Source organism: Lepisosteus oculatus, chromosome 2 (genome assembly GCF_040954835.1).
Source record: "Lepisosteus oculatus isolate fLepOcu1 chromosome 2, fLepOcu1.hap2, whole genome shotgun sequence".
In the NCBI taxonomy this organism is placed as follows: Eukaryota; Metazoa; Chordata; class Actinopteri; order Semionotiformes; family Lepisosteidae; genus Lepisosteus; species Lepisosteus oculatus.
Window position 1 is genome coordinate 61980083 of NC_090697.1, and position 21704 is coordinate 62001786.

General features: G+C 35.0%; 1 protein-coding gene across 14 annotated transcripts in view; it reads right to left on the minus strand.

Moving 5' to 3' along the window:
• The window catches only part of esrrga (estrogen-related receptor gamma a), a 248828-nt gene that overhangs the window by 64386 nt on the left and 162738 nt on the right, over window positions 1-21704 (minus strand). For 9 of the 14 annotated variants that reach the window (XM_069180143.1, XM_069180121.1, XM_069180145.1 and 6 more), the window contains 2 exons: window positions 4680-5096; window positions 878-1005 (listed from right to left, as the gene is read on the minus strand). In XM_069180143.1, the coding sequence (XP_069036244.1) occupies window positions 878-1005; window positions 4680-5083 (532 nt within the window). In that variant the 5' untranslated portion in view covers window positions 5084-5096. The other 5 variants (XM_006625710.3, XM_006625709.3, XM_069180128.1 and 2 more) reach the window with 4 other exon arrangements.

Here is a 21704-nt window from a genome sequence, read left to right on the forward strand (position 1 = left end):
GCTACTATAAATGATTCAATAAACTACAATACTTGCAGATGTACAGTAACTGTAAAAATGTCAGTTTTTAAAACTGATGCTGCAATTGACATAGTGTTTTATACATTCATATTTATTACTGTTTTTATCTTGTTGTGCATCTTTTAAAAAATATTTCAACTAGTTTCCACAAAATGTAATAGCTTAAGTGTACAGATTCTAAACGTAGAATGCATTTGTTTATGTCAACTTTGGTATTTTAGTGTTTTGGTGTGACCAAGAAAATGTGCTTGCCTGAGGGTGCGTTTGTTCATTACTGTAAAACACTTGTACTGATACAGAAAAGGAAAAGTAAAACTTAAACAAACTGTACTGCTTGGAAGAACAATATTTTTGTAGTTTTTTTCCCATAGTCAAATGTCTGATGAGTACAGTTAATTTATAATTAAATATGTATAGAGTCTACATCATCCATTGCCCTTATGGAAAATATTAAAAAATATTCACCTAAGAAATAAAAAAGAACACTTGATATTTTCTGTAGGAAACTTGATCTAATTTTAGAACATGGTCATGGGTCTTACTGTACGTTGGAAGTGGACAATAAAATCTACAAATAAGAAATACTACAGTTACAATAAGTACTGGATTACACATCAAAGCATGTTCCGAAAACCATGCTGTTCACTTTTCATTGTTCACAATGTGATCAATATTTGCACATATTTTCAAGCTGTCAGCATGCACATGGTACTGATGTGTGTCCTCAAGGTTGCTGTTTGTCTGATAAAAAATGTGAAGGTCCCCAGTGTTTCTCCAACAAGGTAGTTTGTGGTGGGCTGGGTGTAACTCATAGAGGTTATTAAATAATATCAATTCTTAATAAAATAATTCTTACCTTCCCTCATCATTCCCACTGTTAGACACTTCATGAAGCGACAGGCCTGACAAGACTTACGTCTGCGCTTTGTGATTTCACATTCATTGGTTGCAGGGCAGCTGTACTCAATGTTTCCTGTGGCAAGGCATGTAGGGAGAAGAAAAACAAAGTGTTTAATAGATGTCAAGGAATGCTGACCAGCTCATTTAAAATCTTCTAAACTAACAACACACAGAAATAACATAAAATGAATATCAGTTTGAACTATAATAAACTATACATATATCTGAAAATGTGTTTACATTAAATGGATGTGTCATGATCTGCCACCAACAAGCATATCAAATTCACATTTGTTTTGAGTACATCTATTCTTTTTAGATATTTAATTTTGAATTACTTTGACAAGTCCATGACTAAACTTGTAAACTCCAAGCTCTCAACACAAGAACATACTGGAAAGTCAAATATGTATCTTTTTCCTGTAGATATTTAGTTAAACTATGGGTTTGCTTATAAAACAAACTACAATCCTGTTCAAAATATTATTAAATATGAGATAATCGTGTTGAATTTAGTAGAGAAACAAAACATACAGGCAATGTGTAATAATAAAAGATGTAGACTCTAGGAAGTAGAACTTTGTGATCACCAAGAAAATCCCATGGAACAAATATAACAAACAAAACTGGATGCTTGACTTTCCAGTTTGATTGTTCCTTGAAGAAGTGACCATTTAGTTGAACTTCCAAGGAATAAACTGAACATTGGGTTTGTTATTTAAAAATTCTTACGTGCCTTTCCATGTTGTCCAGTATGGCCATATCCTTTACTGCCAATGTTTATTATTTTTTCATTTACTGAATATTAATCACCAGAGGAAAATTCCACTAATAATCAGGTTACTAATAACCTGAAGAACTTTGCTAGGAATAAAAACCAACATCTAGTCACCCAAAATGTGATTTAGTGTCAACATTAAACACATTTATAAAATTCTAAATATTTATACCAAAAGATTCTATACTAAATTGGATTTGAAAGACAAGTTAGTAAATCTCGGATAATGGTTTTCTCACTAGAAAACTAGAAAATAAATAATGCTGAAAGAGTGTTAAAAGCTTCTGTCATCATACTGTAAAGTACAGTTACATTTATAGATATGATGTTCACAATTCTGTTATCAACCCTTTTCAATCGCAGAGCAACGTGTTGCATAAAAAGCTTCTTAAGATGGCACAGTGTTGAATATTCAGGCAACCCTTTTAAGAAAAGATTTAAGGAGACTATTGTAAGAAAAAAAGATATGTAAGTTCTTAGTTCTACAGTTACATTACATGTTAAGAAGAAATTAAATTGAGAAATGATGATAACACTTTTATATTTGTTCTCTACTACAAAGACATTATCCTTAGGGGGAAAACACAAGCTGAAATTGCACTTTGCCATGCTGTGTACAGGAAAAAACAAAGTTCACCCCACATTAGAGCCTCTTAGGTCGATGTATGTGCATTAGTATCTTGATGTAAATGTCTTTTTTGTTTATAGTTCTCAAGAGAAATAGAGGGGGGAAGGTAAGGGGGGAGGAAGTCAATGCTCAAGGCGCATAAATTGTCTTTGGAAAGGAGATGGGGTGTAATTGTAACATTGATATTTCATGTTTGCAGCTCTCCTGGTTTGTAAGAGGCTCTCTGAACAGCACGCAGGCTCATGCAATTAACACTGGGCCCGTCTGGGACCTTGATGCTGATGAAATATTTCAGAGTTAATCAGACTTTGTAAACACTGATTTATATTGACTTCTCTTCTGTGAACTGATGTTTCCTCATTAAAAAGCAGATTAGCAAGAATGCTTGGAGACTAAATGCTCAAGACCGCTAATTCAACAAGGAAACAGTATTTAAACTATGCATGTCCATTAAATAGGGTCCAATATTCATTAACAAGGTAATCTTAAGAAGCCATTAAATTCTCAATATTGCGAAGGATCCAATGTCTGTGTGGTCAAAAAATACATTTTAAAGTACTACATAACATGCTGAGAATTTGCAAGGAGTTAAATTATGACAAAAAAGTGTCCCTTTTTAGTGTAATTGAGAAAGAACACAGTCAGAAATGGAGACATACTTTGCTGTGTTAACAGATAAATTTAACACATGTGAAATTACAATTACATATGGAATTATTGTAAACAGCATTGTAAATTTTAAATGTATACAATAATTAAAAATATCCAGCACTGCTCATGTATTGCTTTAAAAAAATATAAATAACTGTTAATTTTTAATCAATTTTAACAATGTTTTATAACTGTACAAACATTATGCATATTTAAATATATTTTAACACCACTCTGTATGTTAAATTAATTTGCTGCAAACTCTTAAGCAGCACTTGCTAGGATGAATGTGAGTTCAAGTGCATTTAATAGTATCATTAATATATAAGTAAATTTTAACTATATACTTTATAAGTCAACAACATATAGGAATGTTCATATTTGTCTACACCTGTATGTACACTATATGAGCAGTTGGATCAACTTTCATTTTGATAAATGTAATTTGATTACCTTATGATACATGACATCATCACATCAGATGAGGTCTAATAAATGTATAATATAAGGAATGAGTTTGCACCAGAGCATTTGTGTACATAAAGAGTGCAATGTGCCTTAAGAACAAATTCTACTTACAATCCATTCTTATGGAAGGCTAATGATGAGCTTTTTTTAACTTGTGGACACAAATGACTAAATAAGGTAATGATAGGTTCAGGTGATGTGCAGTGTCAGGTGTCACTGGAAGCATGCCACAGCTGCTGCCTGCCAAACCCTCAAACACAGCGCTTTGGATACGAAATCTCCAGCTTTGTGGTCTCCTATATACATCCGGAATTTTTGAGAAGAGACAGTGCTGCAAATGTCACAGATGAGGAAAGTCTCTGGGTACTTTTGAGAGACTACCTTGAGCCACTCACACGGTGCTGTCTTTCTTCTGTAAGTTGGTGATCAGTAGTGTCATTAAGATTGATATAAACTCAGCTTTATCTTTTATTCCCTCTAAATGTTAAGTTTGGCTGCTAAATTGGGAAATGGATAAATTGTATAGAGTAATGTAATGTTATTTTTTTCATAGGGATATGCAGTGACAAGGACGCCCTTTTATACCGGAGTATTCAGAGAACACAGAGGTTAATATTTTGTGATATGTAAGATAGCAACTCACTTACATAGCATGTGAATGACATCAGAAGTCCTGTTGTGCAGAATGCCTGCCCATTCCTGGCAAAGAATCTGTATGAGGGAATCCCTGAAAATGGCTTTGCTTTGACAGTATCACAAAGATAGGTTAAGAAATATCCAACGTACTGAAGTGGGCTCGTATCTGATGAGTGACCAGTCGTTGACAGATTTGTGTATACATATAAACTAAAGATCAGTAGCTTTAAAGCAACATGGACTAGCAATTTTAGGAAGAAGAATGTTAATCCATCCTCTTCATTTGTGATCCCTAGCTAACGTATTCTCATTCCTTTTAATAATACATTGATGATGGCAGATGAAACAACTGTTTTGTTTTTTCATGAGTGTTCTCCTTGTTTTAAGAGAGATGAACAACCAATGAGAGTATCTGTTGTCTGGCAACTCAAGGGTGTCTGCAAATTCATCTGGTTTATCTGAAGAGATGTACATTTCACATGGAGTTCTTAATTATATGTTTGTATATTAGATGTGTGCATGTTTTCCCATGGACTTTTTTTCCTCTGATAGTAGGGAGGAACTAAAATGGCTTCAAAACCAGAGAATCAAACCCAACCTTGAATCGTCCGCTTGAAGAAGGCCTTGCAAGCTTCACAAGACGCTACGCCATAGTGGTAGCCTGATGCGATGTCTCCGCATACCAGGCACAGCCTCTTGGGCATGGAGTTCAGCATGTACTCGCACTTGATCTGGGAGTCTTCTGTGATGGTGCTTGAGCAGTCCTCGTAGCGTTTGGAGGCAGCACTGTTGGGACCCAGCCCGCCTGTGGGACCATACAGTGTTGGCGAGTCCAGACCGTTCTGGTGCCCGTTCATAGTGGAGCTGTAGCTACCACTGGCATCAGAGGAGCCACCGGGGCTGTGGTGGTTGATGCTGTCTGTGAGGGAGGCAGGGCTGGAGGGTTCCGTCTTGATGTATGAGGGGCAACTCGAGTCAATATGCCGGTCCTTGCTTGACATTCTGCAGAGGAGCCTGCCAGAGGGAGAGGGAGAGGGAGAGGGAGAACAAAATAAGCAAAAGCACTAATAATTCCAGAAAAGATGTCTGCTCTTCTTGTTGGTATTCTAGACAGTGTCCACATTTCACCCACAACATAATGCCAAATTCCTATTACTTTCAGTATTCTGCTCTAATAACCCATGTGTACTGGACACTCATACAGAAACTTTATACAGAAAGGGGTTCCATCTTCATACAGAAACACTCATACAGGAACACTCATGCAGAAACAACATTTTTTTTTAAAAAGCCGGAACTTACCAGTTATAAAATATTAAGGAAGTACAATAAAATATATTGCAACAGCTTCTTTTAACAAAAGCTTAAATGTTATTGTCTTATTTTTCCACATTCATATTTTCAGAGTTAATGTTTTTAACATTTCTTTGCTAATAACAATATCAGAATGCATGAAATCACTCAGTATTTAAAACAGAAGATGAAACTCTAATAAAAAACAGTTTTCAATGAAAATGTGTAGTGCATGCTTTGACTAATTTTGGGATGAAGTTTGAGAAAATTATGCAATGGGCAGTTGGATAGGATTTGCATGTTGCCTCTCAAGATTTGTTTTTGGTCTTTTCAATCATTTGACTAAGATCAGCTTGGCAATACAGCCTTTCCTCTTTGTGGGCTCTATCACTGATGCAGCACCATGCAGTTTGGATCAGACTGCTATACAAACCACACAGAATGTAGATTGCAAAAAAGCAAATTATATTGTTTTCTGCAATGCACTAACGGAACAGCCAAATGTTTAAACAGCAGGTAATTCAATTATATTATGATCATGAAGATTTAAGTTTTTTGTATCACTAAATAAGTATTTTTATTTATTCAAGTCTGATTAGCAAAGCACCAAAATAAAAACACAAAGTATTACCCTGTGAAAAAAACCTGTAACATTCATATAGACAAGTAAGAAAATAAGTTATCTTCAGGGCTGCTGGAAAACGAAAGGAAGCATGTAAGCAAAAAAAAAAAGCCAAAGGTACCAATCATCATTCATTCACTAGTCAATATCGACTTGTTCAACATGAAAGTAATCAGCATTAGGGCACAGTGGAGCTTTATCAAGTGTCTCGACAGCCAGTCAACAAAAACTTCGGAAGCACCAACACAAATCAGAGAGTTGCACATGTCTGACAAAGGAAGACCTTTTTATTTCACTGGGGAGTATTTAAAGAGAGCCCCCACTCTCTCTGTTTAAGTATCTGTAATGAATCTCTCTTTGGCTATGTCTGTCAGACTGCTCCCTGTCCCCCACCCTCCATTTAGCTTATCCCTGGGAGCAACCAGTATTAATGAGTACTGTAATTAATAGATATCTTTCCCTTGTCTCAAAGAAGCTCTGAGGCCAAAGTGAAGGGATTAAACTTCTCCCAAGTCAACAATCCAGCAGGCCCTGTATTCGCTCACAGACACACTGTAAATTATTTAATTTAGAGGCATTTCCACATCAGCCCCCATTCTCAACCTGATCTCTTTCTGCCACCATACCTCTTTCACCAACAATAGTTAACAAAATAACTAGGTAGGATGCTGAGCAGATTTAAAATGCAAATGAGAGAGCAAATAATGATGGCAGCTCCAGAGACCACACAAAGGGCTTTTTAATTAAGGAAACCTGTCTTAAATTAGGGCTCTAAAATCCAGTTGGCTTGTAAAAAGACAAAGTCTTCTGGGGGCAATAAAAAAAATGGTTATAACTGTGCCTTTGAGTAGTAGTTTTCAGCTTTTAAAATACTAATACCTTATACCTTTTTAAAAGGAATGCACTGATTATGTGAAAAATATTAAATACCCAGTAGTTTTGTAAAAAACATACCAAAGAAAGACAAACTTAGGAGACCATCTTATCCTCAAACATTCCCCTTTAATTGAAAAACAATGTGTTTCTCATATTGTAATTACCATGTTCTCCCTGTCACACAGTTGTGACATTACTTCAATCTGCTGTAGATCACTAACATAAACAATCTAAGACAAAATAAAATGCAGGATCAGATTTTGTGACTTAGCTTTCCTTTCTGCTGTATATGCTCTGTGAAAAATAGACACATTTCAGTTGTCACCAACATAAACACATGCACAAGTACCAACTACCTATGGGTGATTAGTTGTACTGTACTAGGGTTTAAAAAAAGCAAGGTTTGAAACAAATGCTTCTGTAGATGCATGTATCCCGATTAAACAACTGCTGTGTGTAATAGTCCAAGTATAAATGTGCTGACTCCAGCCAGCTGTTTCTCATGTTTTCAGCAAGCATCAATCGATTTATGCAAAGCTCTTCTTACCCTTGGTATGATGCAATGCACTAAGTGGTACAGGGGGCTTTCAATGTACTGAATATGTCTACAATAAATGTTCTTGACTCTTTTCACATCAGCTTCAAATAAAGGTAACAACAAACAAGAGATCACAGAAAGGTCTACTTGGTTGGCTCCACAAAGAAATTATTAAAGAGGTTCATCCAAAGGAAATAAATCCTTTGCTGGCATCTTCTAAAGAAAAATATCATTCACTTGAACTCTTCCACAAAATATCTACAAATCAATAAAAAAAAAACGTTTCTCTAAATTTCTGCTTCAAAATATATGGAAAAAAGAAGCGTTTCAGTCTGAAATCGTTGTCACTCGGATTTTGTGGCAGAATGTCTTTCAGGTTTGTAAGACTTTGTTTAGTTGTTTGACAACATTATTTCCTTAGTCCTTGCAGTTCGTGATATGAGAAGATTTTTTTTAAATAGTAAGAGCCTCTGCAAATCCCAATAATGTGTTAAAATAGTACTTTAAAAAAATACTGTACCATTTTTAATAGATAAGGCAACGTTTGGTCCATTTACAATGCTACCTTTTCATTTACTCCGTTGAAGACATTATGTCTATACCTTTAGCTGAAAGTTATTAGCTCTCTCCCTCTCCCTCTTCTCTTGGTCTTTGAAATTCTATGACTCTATTAATCCCAGCCTGCAATATTCACAACTATCTATAAATTCAATTGTCAGATGGTGGGTTTTATTCTAGGCTGCACTTGAATCTAAAATTAGAGGCACTAAAATTCACATTAGCTCGAAGAGGGATGGAATTCTAAAGCCTATATTTTAGAAGAAAAGAAAGCCTTTCTGACAGAAAAGAGACTATTTAAGAGGAGATGATTTTATCTGTTTTTGGCGAGCAGAACAGGTCCTATTCCATAGTGTGCCATTAAGGCAGATTTTATTTGTATGAAATTTAGTTAGGGTTTATGAATGGAAATAATAATTGACAAGTGTATGGAGGGTGTGCCACTATTCATGCACAGGATTCACAGTACCAAAAAAACATATTCCAACAGTTTTATTCTATGAAGTGTGAATAATGTACAGCATGGATTAAAAGCTTCTCTTTTCTTTTTAACAGAATACAGAAACGTCATACTGTACTATAATATTAGAAAGTATAGTTGCCCATGTATGTATTGGTATTCTCTATTTCGAATATGTTAATTCTAGTTATTAATTTTTATGGATAAGTGTGTGATCAATAAAGATGAAAGAGGTATGAATGACAAAAAATATTTATCAAACTAGGTAAATAAGAAGAGATTAGTGAATAACCTACTTATTATATTTATGTCAGTATTTTGAGGTACCAGATATGTTAGTCAATTAAATGCTTGTTATCAACAATTGAACAAGGATGTTAAGTTTGGGCATTTAATAGGGGAGGTAAAGCACCTATGTACTTTTATGTCTGTAATCACATTTTTGAGACATTATAACATACATTAATTTATTTCAGACATCCTGGTTAAGCTATATTAACTGAATAAGAGTATCTCTTAACTGGTAAAATCATATTGAACTGCTTAAAATAGTCTCCACCTTTTTACCTCCATTCTCTCTAAAATGAAAAACAAAATATCCCAATTTGAATTTATTTTTGTGTTTTAAAAACCTTTTTTGGTAATTGCATTTGAAACTGGGGGAGAAAAAATCTGTTCAATCTGTCATCAGTGCAGAAATCAAGTGCTTTCAAATCTGCTAATGCAAATTATTTCTCTCTTTGACAAAATTATGGGCTGCCCAAACCAGTAATATTTGGAAAAGTCAGAGAAAGAATATAAAGAATGTAACATTCCCTGCAATTCCCTAATAGTCCCCAACAATCCCAAAAAATGTGGGCCACTGACCTAGATATTAAGGATAATCTCCAACAATTTATCATACGGCTAAGGGGCCACATAAAATAAATAATAACAAACCAATAAAATACAACAAATGCAGGACTAAAACTTTAATGATCACAATAATGGCTTAACACAGTTTGTGAATGCATCAAATTGTAGGAAAAAATTATGTATCCCACTTTGCCCCATTGCCTGCCGAATAGGCTCCATACTGTAGAGACCCTGTACTAGAAAATGGACAATGCAAAAAAAAAAGACCCTGTGTTTCCATGTACAGGAATGAAAAGAAACACTCGTTTACTTCGAATATTCAAAAAAAAAACTAAGCACCTTTCCTTTCTTATTTTATTAAGGAATATGCCTCTAAAATGGAAAATATTTTTTTTTATTATTATTTGCTGAAATTAAGTATTGCAAGTCAACAGTGAAACAATTTTGGAAAACACCTGATACTTCAAAGTGACAGGGTTTCATTACAGTGTTTGACTGATTCAGTGCTTTGACAACTATAGAGCTAAACATGTAATCATTACATTAAGGTGCAGGAGCTGAGAGAGGAATAGTGATTTTTTATTCATTTCAGGAGAAAGTGTTTTCATATGGTTCTTAAAATGCAGAAGATAAATACTGTTAAAAAGTAGCTGAGCGAGCATCAGTTCAGAACACATGTGCTGCTGTACTGACAGCAATAACTATGATGCATTCTGATTAGACCGTGAGACCCAACCACAATCACAGTCTTCCAAATTAAAATACTTGTAAGTGATGACATCTGATGAAAAACTGACATATTGTATTTGATTAACAACTGAAAATTTAAAATGCAGCATTCCCAGATAATATGAAGGCAGCTCCAAAATACACTCTGTCTATATATGAACAAGTAATAGGTTCATTCCATACTGAAAAAAAGAAGAAAGAAGAGAAAAAACACAACGTTTTGGCCGTGGACCCTTCTTCAGGTGTTCATATTGTATTCTTCATGTTCTTTTAATATTTTGTTAAATAGCTTATCTCCTTCAAATGGGGTTCTTGTGTATATTTTTTATATTTTGTACAATATGTTTGGAGATAACCCAAAGATATGTATGGGAAAGTGCTGAAACAAAAGGAAAAACTGCAAATGAAAAAATACAATACAACCCCATATAAAGCTACTATTAAATTAAAAAAAGGGTAAAACTTGTTTTGGAACCTTGTCTTTTTTCTTTACTTTTGTTCCCACTATCCACTGGCAAATGTAAGACAACATGTTATTAATCTCTTAGATTAAAAACATTCTTCTTTTGGAGAACAAAAAACATAAAACTGAGTCCCTCTCCTTCTCTGCTTTGACAAGTAGTTACACACATAATGTCTTCTTCTGCCTGCTCTTTATTATAATATGGCTTTTCATTCAGTACAGTACAAGAATGAGTATAGTGGTTTCTGTGTCTAAAAATACATCACACCCAAATTCTCTTCCTCAGTGCCGGGAGATCAATTGTTATAACATTACAGGGTTGGAAAGTAGTAATTCACTTCATTGTCGATGACTGGCTGCAAAATAACACCTCTGATTACAAGCAATCAATGTGATAACGGCAAAACCACATTTATACAATGGAACCGTAGCCCATAAAGCCGGCTCTAATGTGCTCGGTGAGATATCCAGTTGTTCAAAATCTTAAATTAATAATAAAGAGGCAACAGTTTAATCTAAATGTGTACCTTGCACATCAGAAGGAGATTATCAAAAGTGTTCAATTACATGGGTTGTCCCTTTTTCCACTTTGCGCAGCTTTCTTTGTGGGACAGAGATACTATAGAGAAGAAACAAAAATATCTCATCCTCCTTTATTACTGTAATCCAAGGAAAATTACACAGGCTTCAGGTAGCCTTCACAGTAAGGTTTTATCTTGATGTTCCAAGGAAGAAAGTGAGGGCCAGCCCAAACCACATTATGACAAACTAAAGAAGAGAATTTGGATCTCCCCTCTATTTATGCAGATATGAATAGTGTGGACAAGGATTGCAAGTGTTGTTCCGCACAAACACAGCAAGCAGTAGTCCAGAGCTCCACTGTAATCAGTGTTTAAGTGAATGCTTGTCCTCAGCATGCTCCACATGCTGTCAGAGACCAGCAGGGAGTCCATCACTTGTTTCTACACTACATTTCATTTGACTGCTGTTAGGAGAATGGCCTTTTCACTCCATAATCGTCCACTTGTTACTGTTGGTTAGATGGCTTAGTTTCATTCACTTCATTATTTTACTCTTATTATTGCCCAATTTAAGCTTGAATCCCGGCTAATAAAATGTAAATACCATCCCTTTGAATCAAAAATGAATATACAACATTTTTGGGGGATATTCATAACATAAATGTGCAATTACATTTTATGTTACTAATCATGAAAGTCTGTTTTTTTAAATGTATTAAAGTATTCAACAAAAAAGGTGTAATCAAAATGTTAATGTGCATTTGCTACTAGAGTACTTTGAGAGCCTTTGCTACTTTGCTACTCCCCAAAAAGCAAAGGCTCTATACTCCTTAATGCATAGATTATATTCAATATGAAATTAAAATAAGAATGATGCCTACTTTTTTATTATCAAAGAATTAAACTAGTTGAAAAACACTAAAGCTCATTTTAGCATTAAAAAATCAGTATTTCAATTTGCTTGTGGCTTTAAAAATTGCTCAAGTGATTCAATAAAAAAAGAAAAATGTGGACAAAATGCAACACAGATCCTGAGGTACAATTACAAAATTATACAAAAAAAGTAATAGCTTTCTTGTCAACAATCATAGTGCTTACAATGCCTTAAATGCATAACATGAATATTCCCTATCATTCTCTTCTGGTATTTTCAGTTTAGACAACAATGCTGGGTCACAGTGATCAGAAGCTGATAAGATTTTGTGTGTTGCAGCAAACACTTGGAGTCTGACAACTTGCTCCGCAGTTTGAGATCCAAATCTTGATGATTTAGGTCAGTTTCTTGCAACAGCTGCAGATAAATTCTGTGGCACGGATGTATTATCTTTATCAGGCTTGATGCAGCTCAATGAGAACAAGACTGTTTAAAACATCAAACCTGCTGCTGTTTCTTTTTATGATATACACATGTTCTTCTTGAGCAATAAAAAGCCTCTCTATTAAATATATCACTAGAACTTAAAAAGTTCTCTGAAGTGAAGGCATGAAATTTGTTGTTAATGTCCATGCAACGTGTCACTTCATTGTGTTGAAAATAATATCACTGAGAATGTTTTAATTTTAACCTAGCTGTGATTTAGCCAAGAAACAATGAAAAAGCATCTGGCTAAGGATCTGCGCCTGTGGCTGGAAGGTTGCCGTTTCAAGTCCTGTGGCCGGCAGAGGAATCCTACTCCGTTGGGCCCCTGAGCAAGGACCTTAACCCCCAACTGCTCCAGGGGCACTGTACAATGGCTGACCCTGCGCTCAAGCTTCTCTCTCTTCATCTGTGTGCCTGTGTGTCTCATGAAAAGCAAGCTAGGGTATACGAAAAGACAAATTCCTAATGCAAGAAATTGTATATGGCTAATAAAGTGATCTTACCTTATCTTATCTTATCTGGATTGCAACAATCCATATAATTAATTTTCTATTACTTCTGTGTTAAGCAGGATATTATCAATGCATATTTAGTGCTCTACTGACAGCATATAAAAAATAAACATGTCCTAGAACAGTGAAATAAAAGAGTAACAGTTGTTCACAACCTAATTTTCTTTAACTTTTCCAATAACACCGTTACTGCCCTGTGGATGTATTTCTTTCTAAACAGCTTAAAAAGAATGTTTGCCCATACACCAATGTTTTTTAATCAAACCTTGCGTACAACATAAAAATTGTCTTTCCTTTTCAGTATAACTAGATAAATCAGTGATTTACATATTCAAACTGAATAACTTAATTCTTTTAAACATTATTTTCCTGTTTTCATTGAGAATTAGAAGTATTGGCTGAGACAGTACTGGAATGGGATCCGTATGGAAAATTAGGTTGCTGCTGCAAGTGGTCTATATACTGTATGTCCTAGCATGGTACAGGGGGCATTGTGGTTTGGGAGGTGCTGTCCTTCAGATGAGATATTAAACCTAGGTGCACATAACCTTTTCATTAGAAGACCCCTTGGCTGTTTGCACGAGTAGGGGTTTTGACTAAATGACACTTTTGGCTTGTACAATCTGGACCCAAATTCAATCAGTGAAGTAATTTCTCATTTCTTTATTCTATCAGCTCTTTAGTAGGGCTTTCGGAGTATAATGGCTGCTACATGACACCGAGGTGATCGCTGCACTTCAGGGGTGGATGAAGTGGGTTCCTTCCCATATGTTAAGATGTTACGCACGCTGGGATGATCCCTTTAGGATAAAAGCCACTACACAAATGTAAACTATTATAATGATGGTGATGACGACAACAATGATGGGGAGCAAAGATTAACAAATAAGATTTGGCATTTTTCAATATGCAATATGCTTAAAATAACACAGCTTGTTTTTCAGCGGATGAAGCTTTCATCTATTTAAGGGCTAGTCTACTGAGTTTAGATAAGGAAAGATGAGCTGTTGTCCAAATGAAATGAGATTGCACAGAATAATAAAAAAAATCTGGATTAAAAACACATTTTATTAAACAGATGAAAAAGGGATTTTCCTCGAGGAAATATGACAAGCCTATAAAAAAAAGGGGGGGAGCGGTTGTTTTCAGTGAGTGGAGCAGGAAAGCCGTGTCTTTAACCAGATCAGATTCTAGAAATTGGCTGTCAAGACGGGATTGTTGTGATTTATACCCGTCTATCAAGCGAGAGGAGATGCAGAAAGCTGCTGCCGCCTTCCATTCGCAAAGCATCTTAAAATTTCAACAGCACCATCTGTTACCAAATCTAATTCACATTCCCTCCATAATCTGGTTTAGTTCTGTAATACTAATTCTGCCACTCTTTTTTAATGTGGCAGTATTCGCTTTGCTGGAGCCTACTGGAGGCCAGACCTTCCTTTATTTATTTATTTGATTTCACCATTTGAAGCAGAATTAAATACCTTAATCTGAAGAAAAAAAATGATAAAATACACTTTTATATCTTTCACATCTGTTTAAGATAGGTTTAATTTCCTTATTTTTTAAATACAATTATATTTGTTGTATCTAACATTTAATTAGTTATTCTTCCATTCTGTTATTCTGTAACAGGTAGAGCCAAACCCATAACAGTAGTAGTAATCACAGTTAAATCTATAAATGTGCTAGAAGGATTTCTCTTATCCTTAGCATTATTAATTGAAAGAAAAACAGAAACAAAAAATGTGATTCCTCCAAATATGTTACACTAGCGGAATAAATCACAGACATATAAAGTATTTTACTTTTCCAAGAAAAAGCAACCAAATGAGTCACAAAGACTTTTTTTCTTAATCTATAAGGTTAGTTTATTATTCAAACATTTTAAAGCAAGTCTACCTACAGAAAGGGTTCAGAGCTTTGAAGTTATGTGCCTTACAAATGCTTATTTTGCAAGTCAAACCATGTGTGCCGAATGGGAGCAGACCTCTGAAAGATTTTGGATGTGAATTTAGAATATTACACCTCCTCAGGTTTTAAGAAATGTAGCTCATAGAAACACCTCTGAAGGGGTGTTTAATGTTCAGCACAAACACATACAGTACATAACACAGGCAAAGTGACAGAAAATAAAAACAACATGGTTGTGTTCAAAAACATAACATCATAACAAATCATAACAAAAAATAATAAATGTATAGTCCTGGTAAATATAATGTTGATGAAGCTGAAAAACAACAATGCATATGTGCATATTATTTGTGAAAACACCGGCAAATTAATTTTATAAAAATAAATGCGTAATATACAGCAGTGAGCATAGCATTCTCAAGACATACAGTATAGAATTAAACTCCAACTACCTGAAAGAATTGTTTTCCATGATTATCATCACTATTTAATAATCCTCAGTGCTATAAACTGCAATCCAATCTTCATCGTTCCTCCACTGAAAAACTGCTCATTTGCCCATCTGCGTTAAGGCAATCTAGTTTATTACACGTTCAGTAAATTTACAGTAACAAGCCATTCCCTTGACAAATTAATCACTTTCCAAGCGCTTTATCATATAAATAAAATATCACCTCTGGAGAGAAATAAGCTAAATCAGTTGATTCAGCCCATCTATCAGGGAAATCGCAAGCGCCTCAGTAATTGCTCAAGAACAGATGGACTTTTTTTCGCTGACCTGAAGACCTGAAGCTTCTGCCTTTACTGGATCTAGATGCTTTGAGGTGTGAGATATTAGAAAGGGAGTGAGCAGCACTTATGTGTGTGCGTGTGTGGGTGTATGTAAGTGAGTCTGAGTAGGTGGAAGAAGCATGAGGGCATTGTGGGAGGTGTACTTTGAGTTCAGAGGGTTTACTCGCCATCATAATCCAAATACAAAATAAGTGTAGTTTTCTAAATCTCATCAAGGATAGCTTGAAAAAGAGCTCTTTGGGAACTGTTGTGTGCAAATGGATCATTTTTATTTACATATGTCAACTCTGTTCTGGTGCACAATACATTCAAGTTCACAAATTCAACACAACACATACGGAAGGCCATAACAGCACACAAAAAGAAGTACAAAATTACTACCATATACAGTAGGAGAGTGATCGTATTAACATACAGAAGATTTATTGATCAAAGACTTGCACAAAATAGGCAAGATTGAAGTGCAAGCACTGTTCAAATCACCACCTCACTACTGTCTGTTCATTTAAAGAAAGAGTTAACACAGCACACATTGCTGTACAACAAAAGATATTCCTTTCTGTATTACAAACATACCTTTATGCTGACAGGGGCTTTTGAGTTTTATCATATTAGCTGTGTTACAAACAGAATCAGTTTAGTTCCAATGGGACTCCTGTTTTGTTTAAAGATTTCTCCCTCATCCTGCCTGCTCTAGTTTGTAAATAAATGGTGTTTCAGAGGGAAAATAGGGTGGCTGTTTTGGTCATTTGTTGAAAACCAGTGCAAAAGAGAAATTGCTCCTCAAAATATTTGATTTGCACCATGGGCCCATCAGTCATTTCAATTTTTCTTTAAACTTCTTAAAGCATGTTCACTAATCCTGATACAGACTGAGGTGAAAAAAAAAAGATTCAATCCCACTAAGCCCACAACAATTTACTGTAGGTATTAGAAAGACAAATGTAATGGACTTGTATGTCCACATGGTCTTAAAAAATATTTTTTTGCATTTTGTTTTTAAATTGACACAGAGCTCTGTAAACGTGATGTGAAAAGACGCTTGCCTTATTTTCACATAACAAAGGATCTTTGAACTTATCATATCTCTGGATATATGCTATGACTGTGTTAGTAAAGACAGTTAAGTAATATAAATTCAAAGAATAATGTTAATAATGTTTATATGGTAATATATGTTTAAGCTGAGGAATGGAAAGGAAAGAAATTTTCTATGTTATTTTGAAGGACAAGATGTGAAATTTACTGTATATTCTGACAATGTTGAAACACTGAGTGAAAAAGAATTTATACTAGCCTCAAAGATTGCATTATAGTCAACTATTCCAAATTGAGAAATAACTCTTAACATTCTAAAATCTCTGTTATTATTAATCTACTCATGATTCCGTTTAAGATTAATAATTGTTGTTAAACAAAATGTATGGAGACAAAAGGAGTAAAACCAATTCACAACAACAAAATCAAGTGCAAATACAAAACAGAGGAAGACCCTATTTAATTAAGGGGCAGCCATTCCATTGCAAAGCAATAGCGTGACTTCTCTACTTTTGGCAAGCATTTCTGATGATGCCACATGGCAGTGCCATGCCAGTAGCGTGAGCGTTATTGGCTTAAACCTTATAAGAGTTTTGCATGTGACTTGAGTGTAATAGGTTTGACCCAGACTAACCTTAAAAATCCAATTCGCGTAATACTCTTTGAAGCCTGTAGTCAAAGGAAAATCATCTCCCTTCTAACAAGGTTTTGCTTCAACTCCAAAATATTCAAAGTCTGATGAAAAGCAATGGGTCAGTTTCACCAGGATAATGGATGCAATGTGGAACAAGCAATTGTGTACCAGAGCTTGTCACACTGAAGCTGTCTATAGGAAGAACACAAGAAATGTTGACAACTTGTCTAGAGGTGACAAAAACTACATCTTTGCCAGAAGAGTCTCAGTAGCTGACACAGTGAGATAAAATGCCTATTTTGAAAGGGTGCGAAAGAGTTTATAGACTGTATAAAGTATCACACCACCTGCAGCTAGGAGAACCTTAAGTTAAGGAAAACTCTGATAACATCTTTAAAAGTCCTGCAATATACACTGCTAGTATACTGTATACAGTACATGTGGCCTTTGTACTGTGTTTATTTTACCTCACAGGCATGTGATGATAGGTAAACACATTCTGTGCTTACATAAATAGAGCATATCCACAAGGCCGTTATTTTAACATGAAACAAAACATATGAAGATAGATTATAGCACAATGATATTTTTCCATAGGATTAGAAGCTTTTAATATGAAGAATTAGTTGCACAGTATATTTCAAAGTATTTTCATCATGTTACTTTCAAATGAAATTGGATATTTGTATGCTCCACTTTTCATACAAAAACAGCAAAACAGAACAGCACATACAATACATTTAATATTACTGAAATATCAATAATATTAAAATTTAAGAAAGAGCAGCAGACATCTTTATAGATTTTTAAGGAGAAACTGTCATTTCCATGATTAAAATAGTGCAAGCCCTTAGAAAATCAATGGGACTGTATAGAATTTGTACAGGAGGTTGAGACCATGAAGATACTCAAGAAAACCTTTATTCAGCTATTCAGTGGTCAATTCTCTAGAGTAATTCAATAGAATTCTATAGTTTTTTATTCATAATGGATACTAATAAAAAGATTCTCTTAAACAAACTGCATTAATTAAACCACATTATTCAAAGACACACATGCACAAATCCACTTTAACCTCTGGAAGAAAGAAGAGCCTAGCACAGTCTCCTAACTGGTCACATCTGGCTGTATTTTATACGCAAATAAGCCACCACTAAATCTAGATAAAACTCACTGAATCGTGATCGGTGCAATGATCTCCATACATCTAAATTTATATGCTAATCGGAGATCTTTCATGCATTTAACACATTCCTCTGCATCTGGAGGGCGAGCTCTCTCACCTTCTACCCCTCACCCCCATCACCCCCCTCCCTGCCTCTCTGTATCTCCCCCTGCTTCTTTATTTGGGTTGGCAGTCTAAATAATTCACGCTGCCTGCCGGCCCTCCTCTCGACTCCCCAGTGCTCATACACTGCAGCCCCTTCATGCCATCATGGACTAAACCAGATGGACACACAAATGCAGCAGGTGAGACAGATGGCAGTCCTCCCTGTCTTGCTGGCTGCTTACAGCCATGGCTGGCTCTTCCTTCCAGGTACATTAGCATCCAACCGGCAGAAAGAAAAACAAAAATCCTCCTTACAATGTTGAAATGAGTTACCATAAACAGGATGGTTACTGCCAACTTGTGACTCAAACTGGAACAAAAACCACAGCCCACTGTTTGAAGCCCAATGCCAAAGCCTTCACCCCACTGGTCCCTACCTGTATAAATTCACACATACAAAATAAGCCTTCGCACGCTTCAGCGCCACTTGATTTGTCTCCTGACACTCACGTTTCCTGGCTGCTTTTCTTTCACACAACTTCAAAGCACACAGCTCTTTTAGCAACTCGCCACACTGCAAACCACTAAACAGGTTAAAGGCTAACAATAAACTAGTATACAAAGAGAAGACTTAAGCTAAAGGTGAATTCTAAAGAGAGTTTTAGTTTTACACCACAAGTACTGTAGGTTACTGAATCTACTGAACTTGGTCAGGGTAACATCAATGAAGTCAGGGCAAAGTCAGTGGTTGAGCAGAAAATATCCTCGTAACAAAATTGTCAAACCCTGGACCATTAAACTACAGCAACAGAACACTTTGTAACACATTGTAATTTGATGCCTAAATTACAACCTTGAAATCCTCCTGAAACTTACAGTGTCTCTGAACATCAACCATTATTACACTGACTTGTGAAAAACTCACTGTAGCATTATCTTTAATATATCACTTCAGTGTAAGTATGGTAGATTAAGCAGTGAGGCTATGTGTTTCTGATTTCCTGCTACTACACATTTTTGGGGGGAGTTGTATCACTATGCAAGATGCGAAGGAGAGAATAGATGCTCCTTCTTCAATGCTGAAAAGCAAAAAGAAAAAAGAAAAAAGCTGTAAGAGGAAACACATTTCAGCTGTAAGGCCTTCTACGGGCCTATGTATTACACATATGTGTCGGATAAGAGTAAAAAAAAATAACACGGCAATGAAAAGGAAACGTTTTACAGAAAAACATGATCACAGAACTGAATATCCAGATTTTCTAGTGTGTCTAGTACTGTCACGCTACATAACATTTCTAGCAGTCACATTACATTGGTACAGTTTACGTTTTTGTAAATCACAAACATCTGACGTAGAACAATACTCTGAAATGCTTTATAGACGTAATGCCAAAATAAAGATAAATATTAGGCAAAGTTAAAGTTTATTTTATCAGACCTATTGGTGACATAATTTCATCATTTGTTAACAAAAAAAAAATTTAAAAAGTCAAATGTATCAGCCACGTCAATCAAGACAGGTACTGATAGATACTGTAATTAATACATGTGATGTCCATCATTAAGACATTATGTGTCACATGGTTACATATAAAAATAAAATCACGGCCAGGTCAACAAAGTTATTTGGCTGTAACTGGCACTGACATATGAGCCTACCCAAATTGTCAAAATATCAAGCAGAATTATTGCCTAATTCATAAGCAGAAAGCACAAACTAATCTATTAAACATTAAACTATTTCTATATACAAAGCAATTACAATAGGTTTCAAATGGAAACAAATGTTTACTCTGTGATCACCAAAAAATAAATACATAACATACAATCATAACCTGTTTAATTAAGTAAAATAATATTTTAGTCATTTAATTAGATTAGAAACTCTTTGTAATTTGTGTGCAAGTAAAATGCTGAAATGCTGGACTTTTTTTTTCTGAATGTAGGTTCTTTATTAATTTCTGTTCTTGTGCCCGTATATGCGATACATTTATGTAATAAAGCAGAAACCAATGTAAGTTTATATCAGAGAGATAGTAGTATTCTGATAATGGCTTGTGCCGTTTGGAGCACATTAAATTTAACATATTTAGATGCATTTTAGGATTTGCATTTCACTGCTTCATTTAATGGGCTGCACTGATAGAGACAAGCAGTGAAACCTTTGTTAATATGGAACATTAATAATAACCCGAGGTCTTAATAGACAACTATTTTTCATTATACATTGTTAGACACATTTGAATTGATTAAGACTGGAGTGTGTCCTGCAAAATAAAACATGGGGTAAAGCACTTCACAATATCTATTGACCAAATTTGCCAGGAGTTAAAGACATGAGACACTTACTGTAGCAACTGTAGAAAATGTTCTGTGTCACTGAAAAAAAAACATTTTGAAGAAAATATTCCTTCTTTCATTTCTACAATTATTTTATAACCTTTCATCATTATTACCTCTCCTGCAATTTGTTACCTTTACTTTCGCAATATCTGCAATGTTCAGAAACATGATGGAAAAGTCATGTCATCATTCTCTCCTATTAAAACACAGTTCTGACTGATGCTAAGCCATGTGATTGCAAGTAAAGGAGTGTTTCCTCTCTTCCATCTGAACAGCCTTCACTCACTTTAGCACAAAACGACAGTGTTTCCTGCCCTGAGAACAGCATAGCCTGGAATGCCAAAATACAATGTAAAAATCCGCTTATGGTATTAGCTCACTACCTGGGGAATCCACATCTCAGGTGTGTGACACTCTGTGAGGAACACCTTTTAATATAGAATCCTTTGTTGCAGGGCAAGAATGGGCTGTTTATTAGTTTATTTCCATCTTTTCCGATTTATCTTCTTCATTTTTTATGTGAAAGACGTTTATCTTGTACTGCCAAAAAAGTGACGTTATTAGAAAAAATATAAGTGAGGTAAAAAAAGTTTAAAAAAAATCTTAAGCTTTGTGCAAATTCTAGAACAAGAAACAATCTGAATGCAAAATATGACAAGATATAAATCTATTATCACCCTATAACTGTAATGCACTTTTGCTGTCAATGTTTCAGATACAGTACGTTATGCATATGTACTATACTGTATATTATATGTAGAGTTTTATAAACTTTGAATAGGTTTAAAAATCTGGGTGCTTGGTCAGCTATAGGAAAAGATAAAAATAATATGTCCTTATATTTCTA